At 38.2% G+C, this 22,523-nt stretch overlaps 1 protein-coding gene across 1 annotated transcript in view; it reads right to left on the bottom strand.

The window, feature by feature from the left end:
- The window catches only part of LOC132204064 (ATP-binding cassette sub-family C member Sur), a 25,609-nt gene extending 3,125 nt beyond the window's left edge, over positions 1-22,484 (bottom strand). Inside the window, exons 1-23 of the mRNA XM_059632304.1 lie at positions 22,247-22,484; positions 21,074-21,300; positions 20,297-20,472; positions 17,984-18,229; positions 16,449-16,619; positions 12,687-12,830; positions 11,074-11,256; positions 9,795-9,932; positions 9,569-9,731; positions 8,967-9,274; positions 7,720-8,072; positions 7,188-7,283; positions 5,351-5,696; positions 4,644-4,859; positions 3,429-3,615; positions 3,232-3,367; positions 3,095-3,175; positions 2,445-2,549; positions 2,195-2,298; positions 1,910-2,145; positions 1,234-1,455; positions 1,022-1,179; positions 21-216 (exon numbers count right to left, since the gene is read on the bottom strand). Of these exons, the coding sequence (XP_059488287.1) occupies positions 21-216; positions 1,022-1,179; positions 1,234-1,455; positions 1,910-2,145; positions 2,195-2,298; positions 2,445-2,549; positions 3,095-3,175; positions 3,232-3,367; positions 3,429-3,615; positions 4,644-4,859; positions 5,351-5,696; positions 7,188-7,283; positions 7,720-8,072; positions 8,967-9,274; positions 9,569-9,731; positions 9,795-9,932; positions 11,074-11,256; positions 12,687-12,830; positions 16,449-16,619; positions 17,984-18,229; positions 20,297-20,472; positions 21,074-21,300; positions 22,247-22,356 (4,302 nt within the window). The 5' untranslated portion in view covers positions 22,357-22,484. The remainder of the gene's footprint in view (positions 1-20; positions 217-1,021; positions 1,180-1,233; positions 1,456-1,909; positions 2,146-2,194; positions 2,299-2,444; positions 2,550-3,094; positions 3,176-3,231; positions 3,368-3,428; positions 3,616-4,643; positions 4,860-5,350; positions 5,697-7,187; positions 7,284-7,719; positions 8,073-8,966; positions 9,275-9,568; positions 9,732-9,794; positions 9,933-11,073; positions 11,257-12,686; positions 12,831-16,448; positions 16,620-17,983; positions 18,230-20,296; positions 20,473-21,073; positions 21,301-22,246) is intronic.
- Between the last annotated feature and the right edge of the window lie 39 nt (positions 22,485-22,523).

Raw genomic sequence — 22,523 nt, 5'->3', positions numbered from 1 at the left:
GGGCATTATTTGAGCCTCACGAGAGCGACGCCGAGCCAGCGGTTGCTCGAGTTGAGGATGAGGAACGCGTTTCGGTGCGTGTCCATCTTGTGGTTGAGCATGCTGGTGAACCTGGCCTGCTGGCCGAACGCCCTGATCGTCTGCAGCCCGCCCAGGGTCTCGGCGAAGTGCGAGAAAATGGGCGAACGGGTCATGCTGTCCAGCCGCTGCAGTTCTCTACATTTGCACAAAACCCTCGTCAAAATTGTTTTACTATTTTTGAAAAGAATGGAAATTTCCCTACAAAAACAGTCCATACCAATTTGAGCGTAATTTTGAAAAAAAAAATAAATCAATAAAAAAAAAGGTCAGCGCGAATTTTTTAGAAACGTTTTAAGGATGAAAAACGCGTTTTTTTTTCAAAAAAAAAATTAAGCTACTTTTTGAGCACTTTAAATTTATTGATTTCTGCAAACAAACGCCAAAATAGTATGCATTTTAGTTCTCATAAAACCCAATTATCGGTTATCGGAATAATTTCATATTTTGTGAAATTCCAATATGGCCGCCGAGATAAAAAAGGATTTACTAAAACTGATGTCAAATTAATTTGGATGAAGATTTTTTAATTTTCTCGGCGGGAGGTTGGAGCTAATGAACCGAGGTATCGTTTCTCAGAGGTGACCAAGTTTCTAGGTCAAAGGTCATTGACCCTGGCAAAAGGTCAAAATTTATTGTTTTCTGCCCCTTTACAATAGGCAACCTGACGAAAAATCTGAGATAGCCAAAAGATGCGCCATGTCATTTTGCATCGGAGAACCAATTTTCATCTTAATTGAGGAAGCAGTTTTAAAAATATCATCGATTTAAAAAATAGTGTCTGAACGACTGAAAAAAGTCCGTTCCGAGCAGTTAAAAAATTAGTCAATTTTCATCATAAATGAGTCAAATTTTAAGAATCTTTTATAAAATTGCATTCAAAATTGTAAAAATATTGATAGGGTTTTTGATCCACTTAAAAATGGTCTCAAATTTTCAGTACCTTGCCGAGGTTCGGTAGAACTTCTGGACCCAGTAGTAGACGGCGCAGATGGGGACAGCGAGGAAGATGAACCACGGGCTGACGGCCACGTTGACCAGAATCGCAGACAGGCACAGCAGCAGGAATTGAATCAGTCTTTGGATCGCGATGGCGATTTTCTGAAGAAAAAACAAATTAATTTTTGACTTGAATTTTTGAAGAATTCGGCTCGCCTTGTCCACGATGGCCATGTCCATGGCGAACCTGTTGATGAGGTGGCCGACGGGCGTGGCCTCGAAGAACTTCATGGGCGAGCGCATGACGCTGTGCAGGGCGCGCTGGTGCACCACCCTGCGCGCCCTGGCGCCGGCCACCTGGCCCAGGGCGTTGCTCCCCACCGACAGCACGATCGACAACACGCTCAGCCCTGCGTACACCGCCATGTACTCTTTCATCTGAAAATCAAGAGACTTTTCATGGAAATATGCAAAAAAAAATTATAAAAAAAAATTGTGGCTGATTTTATTAAAAATAAAAAAAATTGGAAAAAAGGTAAAAAATTTGAAGTAATTTATAAAAAACCATAAATTCAGTTGCAAATTTACCCTATAAAAGATTAATTAGTAAATTATATCTTGAATAGGTTTTGAAAAATTGTAATGCAAAGTTAATTTGCAAAAAATTATAACCTTTTCTTAATGCTAAAGAGCATCATTTTAAATTTGTATAGAAAAATCTCTTTAATAATTCATCAATTTTTTAATATCCTATTTTAAAAGAGCAATAATATACTTGGGATATTTTTTTAAAAATCTTCAAATTTAGATAGAGTACCTTGCAATTATTGGAGTAAACCTGACTTGATTTTGAGCTTTCCATTGTAAAAAAAACTGTCAAATTAAAAATTACTTGTGACGAGTCGAGCTGCTTATTTTTCTGGTCAGTCGAGTTTGTCCACTCGCTGAGCCAATAGTCGGTGAGGACGCGGCAGACCTGCCAGGCGACCGCCGAGACCAAATACGAGCAGCCCAGGGTTGTACCTGAAGCCCGCAGGTAGCTCAGGTACACCCTGCGAGCCACCTTTCCGTACTCCCGCTCCTCCTCCAGGGTCACCTCGTCCTCCTCGTTCTCCACGCTTTCGCCTCCTGCCATTTTTTCATTAATTTCGCCTTCAATTAAGATACAAATTTTTACCAATGTCGTCGTCGTCGTTGAAGTCGTCGCTGAAGGCCGAGGTGGAGGAGGCGAGTCTGCGCACCACCGGCTTTCCACCCACCTCGGACGCAGAAACCGAAGACCTGCCAGTGAAATTCTTTTACTTTTTTACATCAAAACAAATTAATTCGGAAATAATTATTCCTTGCACATTAAAAAAGGATTTTTTGAAACGTAAAATAAAACAATATGTACTCAAGGCCTTTGATTTAGAAAAAAAATTTTGTACCTGAATGAAGAGGTTGAGGAAATGAGGCGTCTGAAGACGTTTTTCTCTTTCGCCGCCGCCACAGGTCCATTGATGGCGTCGTTTGAAACCGACGCAGCCACGGTTCTGCAATAATTTCTCATTATTATTTTAAAATTATGCATTTTATTTTATTTAGACAAATTCCTTGCCCGGGGCAGACCGATTTTGACAATACTTGGCCGATTGGTTGCTTTAATATGTAGACAAATAATTAAGATTTGAAAAAAAATACCAAAATTGCCTATTTTACAGGGGCTCAAATTTCGGAATTTTTTAGAAGGTGATTTGGAAAGTCGAAAATATCTCAGCTCCTGATAAAAAATAGCGTATTTGTCTTAATTACCGAAATTTTCAGGAATGAGACGCCCTACAACTTTGCAACAGTGACTGAAGTCTTCGGTCAAAGGTCAAGGTCACCTTTTTGAACCTGAATATTTAATTAATCCCCAGGAAGGAATTTTTTTCAATTTGAAAATAGCCAAAAGCTGCCTTGTTTAGTTCTTCACAACATATTAAAAAATGAAAAGAAAATGTTTTTAATTTTTGAGATATTCATAGACGAAAGGTATAAAAAAACGTAGTTTCTCGAGCGCTTTTTACGACCGCAATTTATTCTATTAAATTTATACCTCTGAGACGCATTGGTGAAGATTCTCTTGAAAAAGCTGCCCTGCCGATTGACCCCTCCTGCACCGTCAAAGTTCTTCAGCCTGAGAAGCGAAAAATCAGATTTTTTTTTTTTTTTTTTTTTTTTTAATTGTCAAACTTGATCGAGGCCGAGGGCTGCATGGTGGGCGAGGACATTTGGCGCTGCAGCTGCGGCAAACTGCCGCGGCTCTTCCGGCTGCTGCGTTTCCGGCTGCCGCCCTGCAGAGACACCGTCCGGAAAATGGCCCTTTTCACTGCCGATATTAAAAAAAAGTTCAAAATTTCATGTTAATGCCAAAAAATGGAGTGGCCAACCTGAAAAGCCCCTTCCCAGTCGGCTGGACGCGTCGGCAGTTGGTGGCGCCGACCTGGCCGCCGAAAAGTCGTCAACGAACTCGTCGCCGCACTCATCAATGGGCAGCGGAAAGTCGTGCGAAAGGTGGCGCCGCGATAATGAGTTGGTGAACGTCCTTCGTCGGAAGGGCACAAACACCGACGACGGCTGAGAAGGTCAATTTAAGTGTTAATTAAATATTTTATATTTTGATCATAATTTTGTCTAGGGTTAACCGGTTTCAATGAAATTTTGTAATTAGTTGTTCTGAAGGCGAAGGAGCATAATATTTATAAAGAATTTTTGAGAAACTTTTATTAAAATTGCCCATTTTACAGAAGCTAAAAGGTGTTTTGGAATATCTAAAATATCTCAGCTCCTATTGCAGGTAGCGCAATAGTTTATTGAGCAAATTTTTAGGGAATTAGATTCTCTAAAACTTGGCTATAGTGACCTAGGTCAAAGGTCAAATCTGAAGGGCACTTTTTTGTAGCAAAATTCTTTAAGTTGCTATCAAAGTACCAAAGAAATGATTTTTTTAGATTCCAAAACAGCCGAAAGGTGCTACAGTTAGTAATGAAAAACATACTAAAAATTTGTGATCATTAAATTTACAAATCTAGAGATATTCAGGATCAAAGGGCACAAAATTGAGGTTTTCGTATCATTTTTGCGATAAAATTACTTTCAACCTCGATAACTTTTTTCCTGTTAGAGTTAGGATCAAATGCACAATGACAAAAAATGATCGCCTTGGCTTATTCTTTCAGACCATGTATCACACATGGATTTTAGGTCACAAAAGTTCATTGGCCCCTGGTGACCTTTCGTGACCTTTGAAAAATTGGTTGATATGTGTGGCACATGGATGGAAAGAGGACGATCGCAAGAACATTATTCTGCTTGAAATTATTTTGTGGCATAAAATTTGAGTGAATTTATTTGACGATTTCGCATTTAGAAACTTGGAAATTAACAGCAACCCGAAAAACAGGTAATATTTTGATAATTTTTCAAAATATACCCTTCCAAATTTTTTGTCGACTCAACCAACCTGCCAAATTCCATTCAAATCGGCAAAAACTTGCCAAAAGTGAGGCCATTTAAAAAAAAACTAGGAAAAGTTTAGATAAAGATTTTGATGCCCTTTGAGCCTTTTATAAAAAATTTTCGAAAAGGATTTTTGTCTCTCTCACCACGGGTGGCTCCTCTGCAGATTGCCAGGTGGCGTCGGGGGTGCCGACCTTTTGGCGGAGCTGCGAGCCGATGCGCGACACGAGACGCACCAACTGCCAGCGCTCGCGGGCCGTGCGACCCCGCGCCGCCTTTTGGTGCTCGTCCTGCCGCGACATCGCCGTCCGCCACTCGCTCACCAACTCGGGGTCCATCCGCTCGATCTCGTTCAGCGACCCCTAAAATCACAATCAGCGCGTTTTTTTACTTTCAAAATTAACAAAACTATCATTGATATTTTTTTTGAACTTTGCCTGTGATTTGATTTTACACAAAAAATAAAACTTTTTTTTCAAATTTGGATCTAATATAAAAAAAAAAATAATGGGAAAAACGGTTATTTGAGTTTGTTTTGAATCGGCAAATGAAGGTTTCATATTTATGTTTTTTGCTTCTTGGAGAATATTTTTAAAATGTATTTTTATTAAAAATTTTTTAATAAAATTTACTTATTAATTTTTATTATTTTCAATATTTTATAAAAAGCACGTTGTATGACCAAAAAAGTTACTCAAGTTTTTACAGTTTACAAATATAAATTTTTTTGAATCAAAATTATTAGAACACAATTATTTGTTGATTATTATTTTCAATTTGATGAAACCAAATAATTTTGATTTTCATAAATTTGGAATTTTGTTTTGAATTAAATTTTGATTATTTTTTTGACCTGAATCCTGAGGGCGCCGTGGGGGTGCATGACGACGATGTGGTCGGCGAGGTGGAGGAGCTGGAGGCGGTGCGTGACGAGGAGGACGGTGCGGCCCTGGCGGCGCAGCAGGAGGCGGCGCATGCCCGCCTCCACCACGTGCTGGCCGACGTGGGCGTCGAGGGCGGACAGGGGGTCGTCGAGCAGCACGAGGGAGGCGCGCGAGTAGAGGGCGCGCGCCACCGCCACCCTCTGCCGCTGCCCCCCGGACAGGCTGATGCCCTTTTCGCCGATCGGCGTCAGGTCGCCCGCCGGCAGGATCGCCACGTCCGGCTCCAGCGCGCACGCCGCCAACACCTTCGAGTACCTGAAAAATCATCAAAACATTATTTTCCTTCACGTTAGTCTCGATTTTATTCATTTTTAGCAAAACGGACGAATCTGCTTTGGTCTTTTCTTCACAAATGAAACATTTTTTGTTTTGATAATTAGGAGAGACTTCTGCTAAAAAGATTAATTTTGATGACAATTTTTCTTCACATTTCATCATTGTTTTGTAGATTTCATTTCCAAAGAGACGGAGAAAGAAAATTTTTGAAATTTAAAAATGTTTCTTATGAGAATTTTGTAAAATAATTTTTATCTCGAAAATGGTCTGATTAAAACTGATAATAATTTCCCTAAATCACGTTTAAATCCCCAGAATTAAGACAAAAAATAAAATCAATAGGTCAGTTGACCTAAAAATTTGTTCTAATGGAGTTTAGTAAAATTGTTTTCAGTTAAAGAAATATTATTTTTATTGTGCGATTTATTTTTTTAATGAAAAAAACATAAAAACACCGAGTGATATTAAGGCATTTAGAAACAAAAGATTTGTAATTGTTCTGCACTAAAAGGAAATAATATTATGAAGTGACTTTGAGGGGAAATAACTCAATATACGGGGCTTAAGGTGATTCTTCTACGGGGTTTTGGCCAAAACTAGAAATGCTGCAATGGATTTGAAATGGCTCAGATTATAAGATTTGAACTATTGTGTGTTAATTTTTCAAGTAGAAATGATTAATTTTCGCCCCATCGCTTCTTTACAGGGGACCAAAGTAATGTCCGAAGGTCGAAAACGGGTAAAAATCCACGTTTTTCTACCTTCTCATACTCGTAACTTTCCATTTTGCAAAGTGAACTATATTTTTCTATATAGCATTCAATTCGCAAGATGTTAAAGTATCCAAAAAATGCAAAAAAAATCATACGTCTCTTCTGTCATTTTATCACCCCCTGAGAAATCAAATTTTTTAATTTTATTGGCCCATTTATAAATGCTATTTCTCCGAGGGTGATAAAATGACAGAAGAGTTATAATTTTTTTGCTTTTTTTGGATACTTTAACATCTTGCGAATCGAAAGCTATCTAGAAAAATATAGTTCACTTTGCAAAATGGAAAGTTACGAGCATAAGAAGGTAGAAAAACGTGGATTTTTACCCGTTTTCGACCTTCGGACATAACTTTGGCCCCCTGTAAAGAAGCGATGGGGCGAAAATAAATCATTTCTATACTTGAAACATTAACACACAATAGTTCAAATCTTATAATCTGAATCATTTGAAATCCAGTGCAGCATTTCTAGTTTTGGCCAAAACCCCGTAGAAGAATCACCTTAAAAGACCTAGCACCGTCTCGGGCCTCCTCCGAGCTAAATGGGCAATGGACAACGCCTCGGAACGCCTAGCATGGTTTTTGGCAGCAGAGAATGCCTCGGAACGCCGATGTGGGATTTGGGCACTCAAAGTTACTTCATTTCATCTTGCATATTTCCTTTAGCGTTTTTTGTAAGAGATTAATTAATTACTTACCTTCTGGCGTTGAATTGAGACCCGAAGAGAATGTTGTCCCTCAGGGTGGCGTTCAGCAGCCAGGGTTTCTGCGCCGCGTAAGCCACGTCGCATTTGCTGGAAAAACAAATTGAAAACAAACTGGTAAAAATACACACCAACTTATAAAAAACTTATTAATTCAAATTAGAATTCAAAAAGAAATACAGCAAAAGGATTTATTTTCATTTCAACTTCAGAAAGATTTGATTGATATTATTTCCAACAAAATGCTGCTTTTTTATACTCTATTCTAGGTTTTTACTTTTAAAATATTCAGTTAAAATAAATTAGCAAAATAATTTCTTTTCGGAAACCATTTTTTTTTAATGCCAATACTTCTTTATAATTTCTCTCCTAGTATTTTATCAAATGCGAAAACTTGCATTTCTTTACTCCAATTAAATAATGGAACAAAGCCCAAGTCATATTTTTCTTCAAGGAATATCAGTTTCAAATAAAACGGTCGCTTTTTCAGGGATTATGTTTGTAAGAGAAGAAAGATTGATATCACGTGTGCCAGGTGACGGCGCCGTCGACGGTGTGCATTTCTGCGAGGAGGGCGCTGAGCAGGGAGGTCTTGCCGCTGCCGACGGGCCCCACGACCAGGGTGAAGGTGCCCCTGCGCAGCTCGATCTTGTCCGCGACGAGCAGCGACGGCGCCGCGTCCGAGTGCCACGCGAAGGCGCTGCCCGCGGCCACGCTGACCAGCACCTCGGCGCCGCCGGCGCCGCCGGCCCTTGGCGCCGGCCACCCGCAAACCGCCTCTGCGTCCTCCTCGTCCTCGTCGATGTTGTCCAAGCCGGCCGGACCAAACACGCTATCGCTACTATCACAAAGTCCGCTCGCAGCCGCACCCACTCCGGCCTGAAATAAACACACGAGAAAATTTATTTCATTTGCGCGAAAAGTTTCAGCGAATTATTAAGTTCTAGTGAAAAAAGTGATTATTGAACTCTGAAATGTGACATAAACAAGGAAGAAATATTATTTTTTCAAAATTTAGAAATTCAATATTAAATTGTTGAAAGAAACAGGAATTTCACCTTTTTCAGGCAAAGGAATAAAATTTTCAGCTAATCATATTGAATGCTTTTGAGGGAAATCAGATTTTTTACAAAATTACAAATTTCTGTGCTTCTATTTTGAAATTTTTTTCACTTGCAGTCGTAACTTCTTATGCCTGACAACTTTGCTGTCAACAACATTTGCGTAAGGCAAAGGTCATGGTCACTAAATAGCAAGTTTCACTTTTGCACGCAATTTTCGCAAAAAAGCACCCCTCAGATTTTTTCACAGCTTAGGATAAAATGTAGCCCCAAGTGTGTAGAACAAAATACCTGATTCTCAGAATGATAAATTTTTCAGTTGAATTTATATTAAAAATTGAACATTAAAAAAAGAGTGAAAAATCGATTTTCCGCAATATAAATTAATTTTCAGGCAGCGATAAATCAGTTTCTGTAAAAGATACGACAAAATGTGTAATGTCAAAAAGAGTTTGTCTTAATTTTCTGCATCCAACCATGTATCGTTCATGCAGGTCAGGTCACCTAAGGTCATTGACCTCGGTGACCTTCAAAAACGATTTTGCAAATGTCTTGTGCAGACAATAATATAAAAAAAGAATCTATACATAGAATGATTTCCATAAGGATTCAACAATTGTTAAATTTCAAATTTGAAGCACATGTCACAAAAGGTCATTGACCCTGTGTAGAAGGTCATCTTTTAAATTTTGAATGTGGGCGTGTCACTGACCTCGGCGGTTTGAGCGTCGAAAACACGACTAGAGATCTCGGCAGGCTCAGGCTCAGGGTCGTCCTTCTTCTTTTTGTCCTGGGAAATCTCGGGCAGGGCGAGGAAGTGGCGCAGCCTGTTGGTGCTGACGACGGCGCCGATGACGATGGGCACCGTCACCGGGAAGATGAAGAGCGGCACCGTCAGCTGGTTGAAGAGGGCCAGGGCGGAGAAGACGTCGGCCGCCGTCAGGGGCGTCTCCTCCAGCGCCAGGTATGCCACGAACGTCACCAGCGTCACCATCGCAGAAGACGCGTGCGTCAGAAACACTGAAAATTATTTTAAAAAAAAGAGATCAAATCTAAATCTTTTAAAGCATGCCAAAGTTTAAATCCGAAAGTTGGAAATTTGTAAATATCTACATTTTTAATTCTTCTTAAGCAATGAACTTTGGATTTTGGCTCAAATTTTACGAATATTACATTTTCTGATACGATTTTAAGTGAATTTTAAAAATTTTGACCTTTTGAACCAAAACGGAGATGAGAAGCAAAATGAAATAATCAAATCAACTATTTTGTTTCACTTTAAAATAAAAATTTTGAAATTATTTTTGCGCTTACTCATGACGCCCCAGTAGAGCGAGTCGTTGTCGAGGAGGCGCAGCTCGGTGGCGCGGACGCCGAGGATGCGTTTGCAGAACTCGTGTTCCCAGCTGTACAGCTTGATCAACTTGATGCCCTGGATGGTTTCGTTCATCTTCTTGAGCCGCTCGTCGCTCGCCTCCTGCAAAAACAAACTCGAGTCAATTGGGAGAGCGGAAAAGAAAATGGAAAAGAGCGTTTTTACCGAGATGTGCTTGCTGTTGGCTGACATCCTCTTGCCGACCAACAACTGCAGCGGCGTCATCACCACGATGCACAGCGCGGCGCTGATCACGGCGCTCCAACCCAACTTGCCGTGCAGCAGCCACATGATCACCGCGATCTGACCAAAATAAAATTAATTCAATACGAAAGATCAAAAATCATTCAAATCTGATCAAAGGTGAAGATTTAAAAAGAAAAATTGTAATATTTTCAGAATTCCAGGCCTTTTCCTAACCATTAAGACCAGTTGTTGGATTTTGATGAAACTTGGCATGGTGGTGAATCATCCTAAGATATAAATTTAGTTGAAATCCAAGCATTGCCTATTTTACAGGAGCTCTAAGTGGCGATTTGCGGCAAAGATAGTGTTTTCTTTTAACTCAATTATCTCTAGCAATTTAAAAAAACTTGACGCCGTTTGAAAGCCAATAAAGTGTACTTCAATTCAGCCATAAGAGTCAAGGTCATTAAAATTTTTAGGAAATTTTAAAAACGCCACAAGATATTGAAGGACAAAAAATATTTTGATTTTATCCACAGGAAAATGGAAATGAAGCGATCTTGTTTTTATTCAAAAAACAATTTTCTGCAACAAGGAAAAGCCCGATCGCTTCATTTCCATGATCATCTCCTTGAGAGTGTCAACTTCTTCACACAGGAAAAATATTCCAAATACATCGGTGTACAAATTTGGGTAACACATATTCTCTTCGTTTTTGAGATATCTACAGGGGAAGTTAAAAAAATGTTGTGTTTTGTCCTTTTTAAGGTTGGAAAATTTGTAACAATTCAAATTTTGCAATACAATTTACCAAATAAATTTCAGAAATTTAGGATCCATCATATAAAATTCCATTTTTCAGAATTTACTGAAATCTGTTCAGTAGAAGCCAAGATAATTGAGATTAAAGGAAACAAAAAATTTGAAAAATCCCCACTTTTTGCCTCTATAAAATAATGTTTGGAATTTCAGGCTGACTTTATACCTTAGATTGACCAAGACAAGTTTCATAAATGAACGTATTATTTTTTTTTTAAATTTGAACCAAAAAAAGTGAAAATGTCTATAAAAATAGATTTATTGTTATCAATATTTTCTTTTCACTTTCAGATGTGAGCATTTTGCACTTATTAAACGTTAAAAGACATTTTTTCCTACATATAAAATTTAACTCTGGACCACAAAATTAGGAGACGTTTTCGTTTTAATTGCATGCAATAAAAGTGTCCGCGGAATTCCATTGATGGATTTTTGTTACCTTCAGAGGAATGGCCCAGACGTAATGACCGATCCACACGCACGACATGACGTTGTACGCGTCTTCAGACATGAGGTTGGTCACGGCGGCGGGGTCGGCGAGGGCCGCGGCGGCCGCCGAGCCTTCGGCCGCCTCCTTGAAGCTCCACGGCGCGAGGCGCAGAGACTTGGCGTAAACCAGCGCCTGCGGCCAATCACAAATTAATTAAATCTGCTCAGCTTTGATTAAAGGACCTGAGGGAAATTTAATTTTGTATAATTATATCATTTAAGCATAAATTCTTGAATCAAATTTTTGTGTTGAGCGTTTCCAAGTGAATTTAAAGGGCGATTGGACGAATTTGGATTAGGCAGAACCTGTGTATGATTTTTATACATGTTTGAGAGGGTGCCCAGGGGTGTCCACGCACAAATTTTCAGACCTCTAAAAAGGGGCGTTACCCAAAATTTCGGGACGTGAAAAATGGGCAAAAATTATTTTAGATTTGCTATAACTTTGGAACGGATAAAGTTATATTGACGTTCTTGACTGATCCTGACGTAACTTTTTACGCTGAACAACTTTGCTGTTGATACCAAAGTTGTAGTGTTAAGGGAAATGTCACTTTTAGGTGACCTCTGACCAAAATGTCAAATTTTGACAGGGAACGCCCCCTTCGATTTTTTTTCAGGTATAGGAAAAAATGTAGCCCGTGAAATTTTACATCACATATGTCAAAATTAGAACAAGGTTATTTTTAGTTTTCGAGTAATTAATCGTTAAATAAGAAAAAACGAGTCCGAGGAGGTCGAAAATTTTGAGGTAAATTAAAGAATTAACAGAAACATAACTAAATCAAGTCAGCAATGTTCCATTGTATCAGAAATATTCAATTAAGGCAAAAGCAACATACAGGACACGATTTTTGAAAGTTTCCTTCGATTTTTGAAATAACCTCAAAATTTTCGACCCTCCTCGGACTCGTTTTTTCTTATTTAACGATTAATTACTCGAAAACTAAAAATAACCTTGTTCTAATTTTGACATATGTGATGTAAAATTTCACGGGCTACATTTTTTCCTATAACTAAAAAAAAATCGAAGGGGGCGTTCCCTGTCAAAATTTGACATTTTGGTCAGAGGTCACCTAAAAGTGACATTTCCCTTAACACTACAACTTTGGTGTCAACAGCAAAGTTGTTCAGCGTAAAAAGTTACATCAGGATCAGTCAAGAACGTCAATATAACTTTATCCGTTTCAAAGTTATAGCAAATTCAAAAATAATTTTTGCCCATTTTTTACGTCCCGAAATTTTGGGTAACGCCCCTTTTTAGAGGTCTGAAAATTTGTGTGTGGACACCCCTTGGCACCCTCTCAAACATGTATAAAAATCATACACAGGTTCTGCTTAGTCCAAAATCGTCCAATCGCCCTTTAAATTCACTCGGAAACGCTCCGTTACATTTTTTTCATAATTATATTCCATGAAGATTTAAATTGCGGAATAATTACGATTTTAACAATTTTTTAAATTGTTATTTAAATTTCTTGTGAATTGATTAATGAAAAATGTCTTTGAAGAAAAGAACGTTTGCAAATCGATTTGAAATTTGCGGGTTGAATGGAACAATACCTGGAGCGCGGCCTTGAGGTGAATGCCCTCGACGTTGACGAGGTGCGTGGACGCCTGCGAAAAGGTGCCCTGGGCCAGCGACGCCACCAGCACGACGAAACCCATCACGTAGCCGTTGGCAAACAACTCGGCCAACGTCAAATACTGTCGACAAAATACAATATTTGCAATCTCACAAATTTTCCTTATTTTTCAAGAGAAAGACACAAAATAAGTTCGTACATTTCAAAGTTCCCCCCGTTGAAGAATAGACCTTTTTCATTAAGGCAACAATGGGATTCGCAGGCACAAAAACAGCACTTTTTGGAGGTGTCAAAACGCGACGTTCCGTGCTTCCCGACGTCTTTCTCAGGTCAGTGGTCACCAAATCGCAAAAATCTGGGCATTTTCGGCATCCTCATGAAACGAGCTTTCCGCCGGTGTGCCGTTTTTCGCTCCGAACAGTCGCGTTCTTTTCAAAGCTCGGAGATACGACCAAGAATTTTTTTCAAAATTTGACCGTTTTTAAACGCAAATTTATCCCAGAAATCTAAATTGACACGCAATAAAATGCACACCGTTGTAAAGCTCGTTTCTTCTAGATTCAGAATCCTGAAGCGCGCACCATTCCTTTGAGTTTGCCCTATCTCTTTTTGTCCGAGAAGCACCCCTCCTCCGGCCCTTTTTGCGTCAATTTTGATTGTTGGTTGCGACTCGGTTGAACCCTGACCCGGGCCAAGTCAGGTCAAAAATATATTATGAAAAATTAATGAAAATCAATAAAAAATTGGAAAATAAAAGTTAAAGAGTTGCTTGAAATAACTATTTCAATGCCATAATTTATTTCACACGGACGCCCGAGATATAAAAGGGTTTGTGAGGAGTGCTCCCATTTCAATTGTGATTTTTTTAGAAAGAAAAACTTAATACAAAAGTTGTAGCTAAAGACATGTTCTTTCTTTTTGCAATAGTATATGTGACTGTAAAAAATTTTTATAATTAAGTAAAAATTGAAGAAAATAAAATTTTAACTTTTTAGACACGAAGAAAATTTTTAAGATTTTTTTGAAGATAGCCAATCGATTCAGCATGTCTTCATTAGTCTATGGCTAAATTTTCGTGAATAAATTCGCAACACTTACAAAGTTATTGCAAAATGATTGCCAGCACCTCTTTCATTTAAAAACAGAGACACGACCCTTTTGAATATTTTTGCAATAACTTTGTCAGTGTTGCGAATTTATTTACGAACATTTGGTCATAGACTAATGAAGACATGCTGAATCGATTGGCTATCTTCAAAAAAATCTTAAAAATTTTCTTCGTGTCTAAAAAGTTAAATTTTTATTTCCTTCAATTTTTACTCAATTATAAAATTTTTTTACAGACACATATACTATTGCAAAAAGAAAGAACATGTCTTTAGCTACAACTTTTGTATTAAGTTTTTCTTTCTAAAAAAATCACAATTGAAATGGGAGGGGGGCCCATAATATGTCCGAAATAATTGTGTCCGAATCCGGAAAAATAAAGTGTCCGAAAATAATGTGTCCGAAATATTTTTGTCCGAATTTTTTCAAAATTTTCTCCGAAAATACTTCATCCGAATTTTTTTTCTCCGAAAAATGGTTCATCCGAAATGAAACTGTCCGAAATTGAGTAGTATGGTAATGTATAGTATTCTTATTTATTTAATTCACAGCCCGTTAAAAATAACGTTTGTCACAGAGTTCCAGATTCAGTCGAGGTTCAAGGGTCTCTAGTCCGAGTCAGAGTCGTGCTGGTTGTCCTGACGCCGCTTTGACCTCTGATGTTGGACTGGGTTTTGTTAAAATTAAAAAAATGTTTAAGTTATATATAAATAAATAGATATAAATTCCTGTCTTTCTGCAACCCTCAAAGGATCGTACATTCTGTATGAAATCCTCTCCAGGAAAAGCCTGATGCTAATGCTCCCGTCAGCAAGTCTGTTTGTTTGTTCCTTGATGAATCTGTCTTGGTGAAAGTATTTAAGTTTTCTTGTCCTTGCAGGCAACGTTTAATGATTCCAAATCAGAGAGTGCTTTCATTGTCAATGCCTTCAGTGCCGCAATGTATGGCCAAATTCCTGGATGGGCAGTCTTCACAATCCCTATTAGCTTTTTGTGGAAAGACTCTAAGCTGTTATTAGTCCTATGCTTGTGGTTGTGTCTAATCGATAGCACTGCGGTTCACCATCATCAACCTTTTTGCCTCTCGCTGTACATGAAGGATATTTGGAGCACTACAGGTACTTTGTTGTCGACTTCGGGGTTTTCACTGATCTGTTGATATGCAGCAGGAATACATTGTGAAGAAGAACTTCCTTTTTATGTTTTTGGACATTTTGTATTTACAGTCTCACTCACCTCAAACCAACACAAAACAAACCCATAACCAACCCATAACCAGCGGCTGGCCAGGGAGCAGGTGGGAGTGCGCGGAAAGGAGTGCGCATGTTTCTGGTGCTTTTAAGGGAGACTAACTACAGTATTACTTCGGAGAAAGTTTTTTCGGAAAAATTAAGATTCGGAGGAAAGATATTCGGACAAATTATGGTTCGGATAAAAGTTTTTCGGACATATTATATTTTTAACTTCGGATCAAATTTTCGGATGAAAGTTTTCGGACAAATTCCAGAAAAAACTTTCGGACACAATTATTTCGGACACATTAAGGCCCCTCAATGGGAGCACTCCTCACAAACCCTTTTATATCTCAGGCGTCCGTGTGAAATAAATTATGGCATTGAAATAGTTATTTCAAGCAACTCTTTAACTTTTATTTTCCAATTTTTTATTGATTTTCATTAATTTTTCATAATATATTTTTGACCTGACGTGGCCCGGGTCAGGGTTCAACCGAGTCGCAATCAACAATCAAAATTGACGCAAAAAGGGCCGGAGGAGGGGTGCTTCTCGGACAAAAAGAGATAGGGCAAACTCAAAGGAATGGTGCGCGCTTCAGGATTCTGAATCTAGAAGAAACGAGCTTTACAACGGTGTGCATTTTATTGCGTGTCAATTTAGAATTCTGGGATAAATTTGCGTTTGAAAACGGTCAAATTTTGAAAAAATTCTTGGTCGTATCTCCGAGCTTTGAAAAGAACGCGACTGTTCGGAGCGAAAAACGGCACACCGGCGGAAAGCTCGTTTCATGAGGATGCCGAAAATGCCCAGATTTTTGCGATTTGGTGACCACTGACCTGAGAAAGACGTCGGGAAGCACGGAACGTCGCGTTTTGACACCTCCAAAAAGTGCTGTTTTTGTGCCTGCGAATCCCATTGTTGCCTTAATGAAAAAGGTCTATTAAAAGTATCGAATTATTATACAAAAAAAATTTGTTATTATTGTTGTTTATTTGTCCACATTGTTACAAATACATTGTTTACATTCAATTTTTGAAAAACAATTATTTAAGAAAAAGAGATTGTTGGACAAAAAGGCATCACCACTAGCAAAAATTTTGCTAAAACTTCCGAGATCAAAAAGACCCCATCCGCCGCAGTGAGCCTCGGTTGACTAAGTTTTTGTTCTTATCACTTATCACAAATTCTGCACAAATTTGTTACATTTATCTATAAAAACTTTTGATTTCTAATTTTACATCAAATTAAAATACAAAAATAAATAGCAAAATGATTAGAATTATTGACACGAACACGTTTCTGGTCAGAATTGGAAGTGCAAACACGCAGGGAAGCTTATTTGATATTGATTCAAAGATGAGTCACAAATTTCTCGTTTCGCTGAACATTTACTCGCCTGTGTTTGCGGCGTGCGTTTGTCCGCGGTCTGGACGAAGGCGACGATGACGGAAATCCCGAGAGGTCCGGCCAGGCCGACCAGGTCGCCCAGCAACTTGAAGACGCCGCCGAGCGCGAACTTGGCCCAGCAGAAGCGCGCGTAGCATCGCCACAGACTCCCGTTTTGCTCCTGAAAATAATTAAATCAATGCGATATGGTTTTGCAATTTGTGAGTGGCGCGCAAACAGGTTCCGATTTGTTCGTTGGAGAGAAGAATCGTGACTCGCCAAACGGGTCAGCTAATCGACGCACAAACACTCTCCATGCAAAAGGTGCAGAGAGAGAGAGTTTTCTCTAACGCGTGATTTATCAAAGCATCTACAGTGCGCGAGAGATCGAGATGATTGACGGGCCATTATTTGAAATGGTCAGGTCAATAAAGGAGTGCCCTTTTGTTTTAAGTGCATTTCGACAGTGCGTGCCCAATTTTTTTTTAATCTTCAGTTTCGGATAAAAGAGTCGCCGTTATTTGTCCGAAGTTTTTTCGTCAGAAAACAGCATTTTGCATTTGTCAGAAAACCTGTTTTTCAAATATCAGAAATTCAAAAGTAAGAAATGCAAAAGTTAGAAATTTTTTTATATTCATTTTTATATTTCAAATGTCTTTTTTTCTGACAAATAAGGGTTTCCCGGAAAAAATCCAATAAAGGTCATATTATAAAATAACCGCAATTTTGATCACAACTGATTGATTAATGTTGTCATCTGAAGTTTTTTTAAACTAGATAGAATTGCTTGATTATCTCGAAAATAGGAAATTATAACATATATAACATATAAGTCTAGATTTTTTTTCCAATTTAACGATTGAAAAAGCTAGGTACCCCCACTACATTTCCACCCCTATTTCCTATTTTGCATATTCCGTTACAATATATGGTGCTATTTACAATTAGAACTACCGATAACAACACTTAACATAAATCAATCCTGGGTCTCTAGGCATAAACGTATAAGTAAATAGCAAAAAACACAAAAACTACCGCTAAAACACCGCATTTCAGGCCCTTTTTGAGCTCAGGCCGGCCTGTTTAACACAAAACTTCAGTAAAACGCCGCGTTTATGCATCTTTTAATCGTTCGGATCCTGCGAAAGTCAATCCTGGGACTCTTGGCATCTATAGACGTATTTTTAATCAATGACTAAATACTCAAAAACCACCGCTCAAACGCCGCGTTTCAGGCCCTTTTTGAGCTCAGGCCGGCCTGTTGAACACAAAACTTCAGTAAAACGCCGCGTTTTGCTGTTTTTTCAGGTTGCGGAATGAAAATCTATCCTGGGACTCTTGCCCAAGCCCATTGCCTACTCTCAATGTTTGAACGGGGTTTTCTCACAATTTCAAGCGTTGGACCTCAAATTTTCTGGTTTTCAAATTTAATTATAAAAAAAAAATCACGATTCACAGCTGTTGAGATCCTCTTGCAATTGGCAAAATGTAAAATTGTGTAAAATGGCTTCAAATGGCTGCATTTAAATATTATGTTTTTGGTACCTGATTTTGCTGATTGTAGATGAGGTTGAATTTGCTGAAGGAGGCTTCGGTGCTTTCCTCCTTGGGCAGTTTGCCCAGGTCGGAGAGCTCGAGCGGCTTTTCGGCGCCCTTGCACAGCAGCGGCGTCAACCACCAGAACGTGGCCTGCGACGCCAAACTGGCCGTCGAGTGGCCGTACACGTGCTCCCCCTCCTCCCCCTCCTTGGCCTCCACAGCCGCCCGCTTGTACTCGGCCGACCGCAATCGCTGCAGAAGAAAAAAAATCATTTTAAACCAGGCAAACTTAATTAGTTGTTAATTTTTTCTCATCACGGTGAATATTTCTGATAAACAAGATAAAATTAAGACTGATTATTAACTGAAGAAGAATTTACTGATCCAAAAAAGTGATAAAATAAAAAATTATCTTTATTTTTTATAATTTTAATAAATTCTCAAATTGACTGTTGAAATAAATTTTTTTCTTTCTAAAAATAGCGGCAAATTGCAAAAAAGTTTCTCAACTTTACACATAGAGAGATGATGAATATGCGCATCGTAAATCTTGCAAATGTGTTTGAAACGTGTGTGTTTATAACACACTGCGGCTGTGACCGCGCGCGAGAAAATAAATATCGCGGCGGTCGCTCCGAGAGTCTCCAAAACGTTTCAATTTTTTCAAGTCAAATATGAAGATCATGCAAAATCCAATCGACTCTCACTTTTCGTTAGCTGCTCTCCTTGCCAAAATGCTAATTACAAATCTTAAATTGATATTTTTTGACAAAATAAAATTGAAAATAAAAAATTTGCTAATTTTCATAAACAGAAAACCAACTGGAATATGTTTGAAAGCATATTTTTTGGTAATAAAAAGGCAGCTTTTTTATTTTAACTGAGGAAAAAGTTTACAGAGAGGATCAATGTAATTTTATTTTATTCATTTTACCAAGTTCATTGGAATGATATAATTTAAAGAAATTTTTATCAAATTTGACCAAGTCAATTGTTAGAAAATAATTTTAGAACATTCACTTAAGAAACAATTTTAATTAAAAAAAAATTCAGTTCTCCTGATTAATTAATTTTTTTTCTGAAATTAAATCTGCACACAAATAATGAGCTAATTTAAACATTATTTAAATATTAATCTGGCCGTTTTTTAGCCCCTCCTTAATTCCTTTACGACGATTGATGCGGTTTTGCAGAGGAAACGTTGCAAAGTTTTGGGACACAGACAGAGAGTTTTGTTCTGCAGCTGCGGTTATGTCACCGCGCTCGGCGGTCGCGCGAAATGAATTGTGGCTCATTGATAGCATCACGACGAGAAGCGTGGTTAATTCTAAGTCAAGAGTAGAGAGACCATTTGGCATTTTTCCTGTTGAGTCACGCCTCACAAAAAGAGACGAAAATTCAAGTTTTTTTTATTTTCATTTAAACACCAGTCAACATTTAGTTTGAATCAATTTGAAGCGAGGAATGACAAAACAAGCGCACAGGCCTCTGATGGGTGTTTATTAACGAGAGGGGGTCCTGCCGAACCCCGGAAGCCCAAAACGCTGCACGTCCGCTTCAATAACAAGTGCCGAGACGGCCGTAAAATTTGCTTTAATGCGATTGAAACGAAATAGCGCCGCGGCCAAAAATGTCAACACCGACTTTTAAGTGGCAATTAAAACACGTCCTACGTGGAAACTTACTTAATTACGAAATTAATTCACTCACAATAATGTCTCCATAGTAATAAAAATACATGAAATTTTGTTTAAGCTTTCCCAAGAAAGTTTTGATTTATAATTAATTATAAATGCTAATATAAAAAATTATTTAAAAAATTAATTTACATAGAAACTATTTCTATAGATGTTAGCATTGGTTTTTATTTTTCATTTCCAAGGAGAAATTTTTAAAAAACTGGATTTTTTTTTAATTGCATCTCATGAGAATTTTCTAAATAAATTTTACTGTCAACATTGACGTGGCCAAAATTGATAAAAATTTCACCAAATCACCCCAATTAAGACAAAAAAATTAAGTTCCTCGACAATGAGATGCAAATATATATAAAAAAATTATATACAAGTATACTCTGAATTAAATAATATGTACTTGAAATTATAATAAAATTTAATGTTTAATTTATAGTTGAAAAATATTATTATTAAATATCATCAATTATAATATATTTCAACAAAAAACATTTTATAAAGAAATTAATAAATTACCCTTCAACCCGTAACTAAGGGATGCAATTTTCTTCCTCATTCAATGGAAATTTCCATAGCAAAATCACTCGAATTGCTTCCTTTGATTTATTTTTAATTTAGAACTTGCCTGGTTGAGGACGAGGGTGGTTTCGAGGGCGGCGAGGGTGCAAAAGACGAGGGTGGCGAGGGATGCTGTGGCGGCGCGCACGTGGCGGATCGCGGACAACCCCTGCTCGGACAGCAGCCCGTGCAGCTGGACGCCCCTGGCCGCCGCGTTGCCCAACCACACGCACAACACCAGCACTGCGAAATTCAAAATTAAACCAGGAAAACGTATAAAAAAAATTAGAAAATTTATTCAATGTGGAGAGTTAATTAAGAAGTGGGTTTATGGCGAGTGCATAAAAGTGTCACTTTGGCGTTCGGCTGGCGCTCGATCCTCTCGGAATAAGTGAAAGTGATTTTGACCGGTGGAATTTTGCATAGGCAGGTGTCAATGAGACGCAAATAAAGAAATCAGGTTTTCCTGGGAGTTTTTTTTTTAATTCTAAATTTCAACATTACAAAAATTCTTTAAAATTCATTCTCAAATAATCAACATTTCTACTAAATCACAAATCCAAATTTTATGAAACTTTTCCTTAATTTGCAAAGAGACAACTCTGCCTTTAACAAAATTCACAGATTTTACTGTAAATTGTTTTGCAATAATGAAATTTATACCATAAAAATTAACAACTTAAAATGAAGATTGTAAATTTGATGTTGGAAATGTGGAAATTATTAGATAGTGAATGTGGAACGAAACGAACTAAATTATGAATTGAGAAACGTAATTCTTGATTATATTTCTTTGTTGCTTTTTTTCATTCAACCAAATTTCTGATTATCTGAAAAGACAAACCTCTGGTTTTAGAGTTGCAGGTTGGGACGCAGAACGTGGCGGCGGAAAAAAGGGCGAGCGTGGCGAGGGGAGAGCCGACCAGGGCCAGGTTCGCGGCCCAAGAAGGGTGCGGACCGAAGGCCAGGACGATCGCCTCGCTCGCCTCCACCACCCCCACCAGCACCCCCGTCAACACGGCGCCGCTTCGGCAACACTCGCACGCCAAAACCAGCCGCGACTTCGACCATCTGCGGACGAAACAAGAAAATTATTGATTCAAAAAATGTTAAAAAGAGGCATTTCCATGATTATCCATCAAGAGGAATTCGATTCAGGAAACCCATAATCTTGAGATTTTAAAATTGAATTTTGTGCCCAAATTTGGATTTCTCCGATATTTTGGAATTTGGAAAAAAATTTAACTTGTGTTGCAACGACGAATGCTAGAGTGATAAAAATTTCTTCTCTGCACTCAATTTTTCAGGCCTAACAACTTTTCTCCTGACACTAAAGCTCGGTCAAAGTTCAAGGTCACTTATAACTTATAATTATAAGCGATATTTGATCATTTTTAGTGAAAAAGTCCAATTTTGAGGATGATTTTCCCTTCTGAATTTTTGCAGGTGGAGGAAAAAAATGTAGCATAAAAATAACATTTAATGTTTAGAAGGGTTAAATTTTCAGTTTTCTCAACATTCAAAAAATATGAATGCTCAATTTTTACCCTTTATTGAGAAAATTTTGAAATAACAACCATATTATTTCTCAAATATTAAATTACGAAAAAAATTTGCTCCCTCACGCGTAAAATATATGCCTTTATAACCTGTTTTTTTTTTCTTTAAACTTCTGATTTCATGGAAATGCCCAAAATAAATTAAAAATCTTCTTCCAGGAAATTGAGTAAAAACGGTGACACATGGACATGGTTTTCAAGGTGAACAACTAGATTGAACTGCTGGAGTTTCTGTTGTTATTCCTCAAGCATTAGAGCACGTGAGCGGCAATAAACATGTGTCTTTTTATAGAGTGTAATTTATATGCTGTGAGAAAAAGCGGCAACGCATCAAAGAATATGACATTTCATTTGTAATAAATATGTTTTTTTGCTGTCATAATAAAAAAAAACTTCTTGAGCAAATAAAATAGATTTTTTCTTTTTTAAATAACAATTATTTTGATATTCTTGTGTACCTGGAAGGTTTGTCGGGGCGGCAGACTTTGGATGCGGCCGCGACGAGCAAAGTGGAGAGCAAGGCGAGCAGCGTGTGGAGGCAGCAGTCGAGAGACCAAGTGAAGGGCATGTCGTCGACCTCATCCCGGCCCCAGATGCACACTGGCTCAGTCCACTCGGCCGACTGCCAGCATCTCTCCTTCTCCCGTCCGCACAGCAACTCGCAGCGCCCTCTTTCAACAGCTCCATTCAAATTCAAATCTTTTCTCTCTCTTTAATTCAATCAAAATTCGCAAA

Source organism: Neocloeon triangulifer, unplaced genomic scaffold, assembly GCF_031216515.1.
Source record: "Neocloeon triangulifer isolate White Clay Creek 2 clone unplaced genomic scaffold, ASM3121651v1 ptg000020l, whole genome shotgun sequence".
Lineage (NCBI taxonomy): Eukaryota > Metazoa > Arthropoda > Insecta > Ephemeroptera > Baetidae > Neocloeon > Neocloeon triangulifer.
The sequence above is the reverse complement of the archived record's forward strand: the minus strand, read 5'-3'. Positions and strand labels throughout refer to the sequence as shown.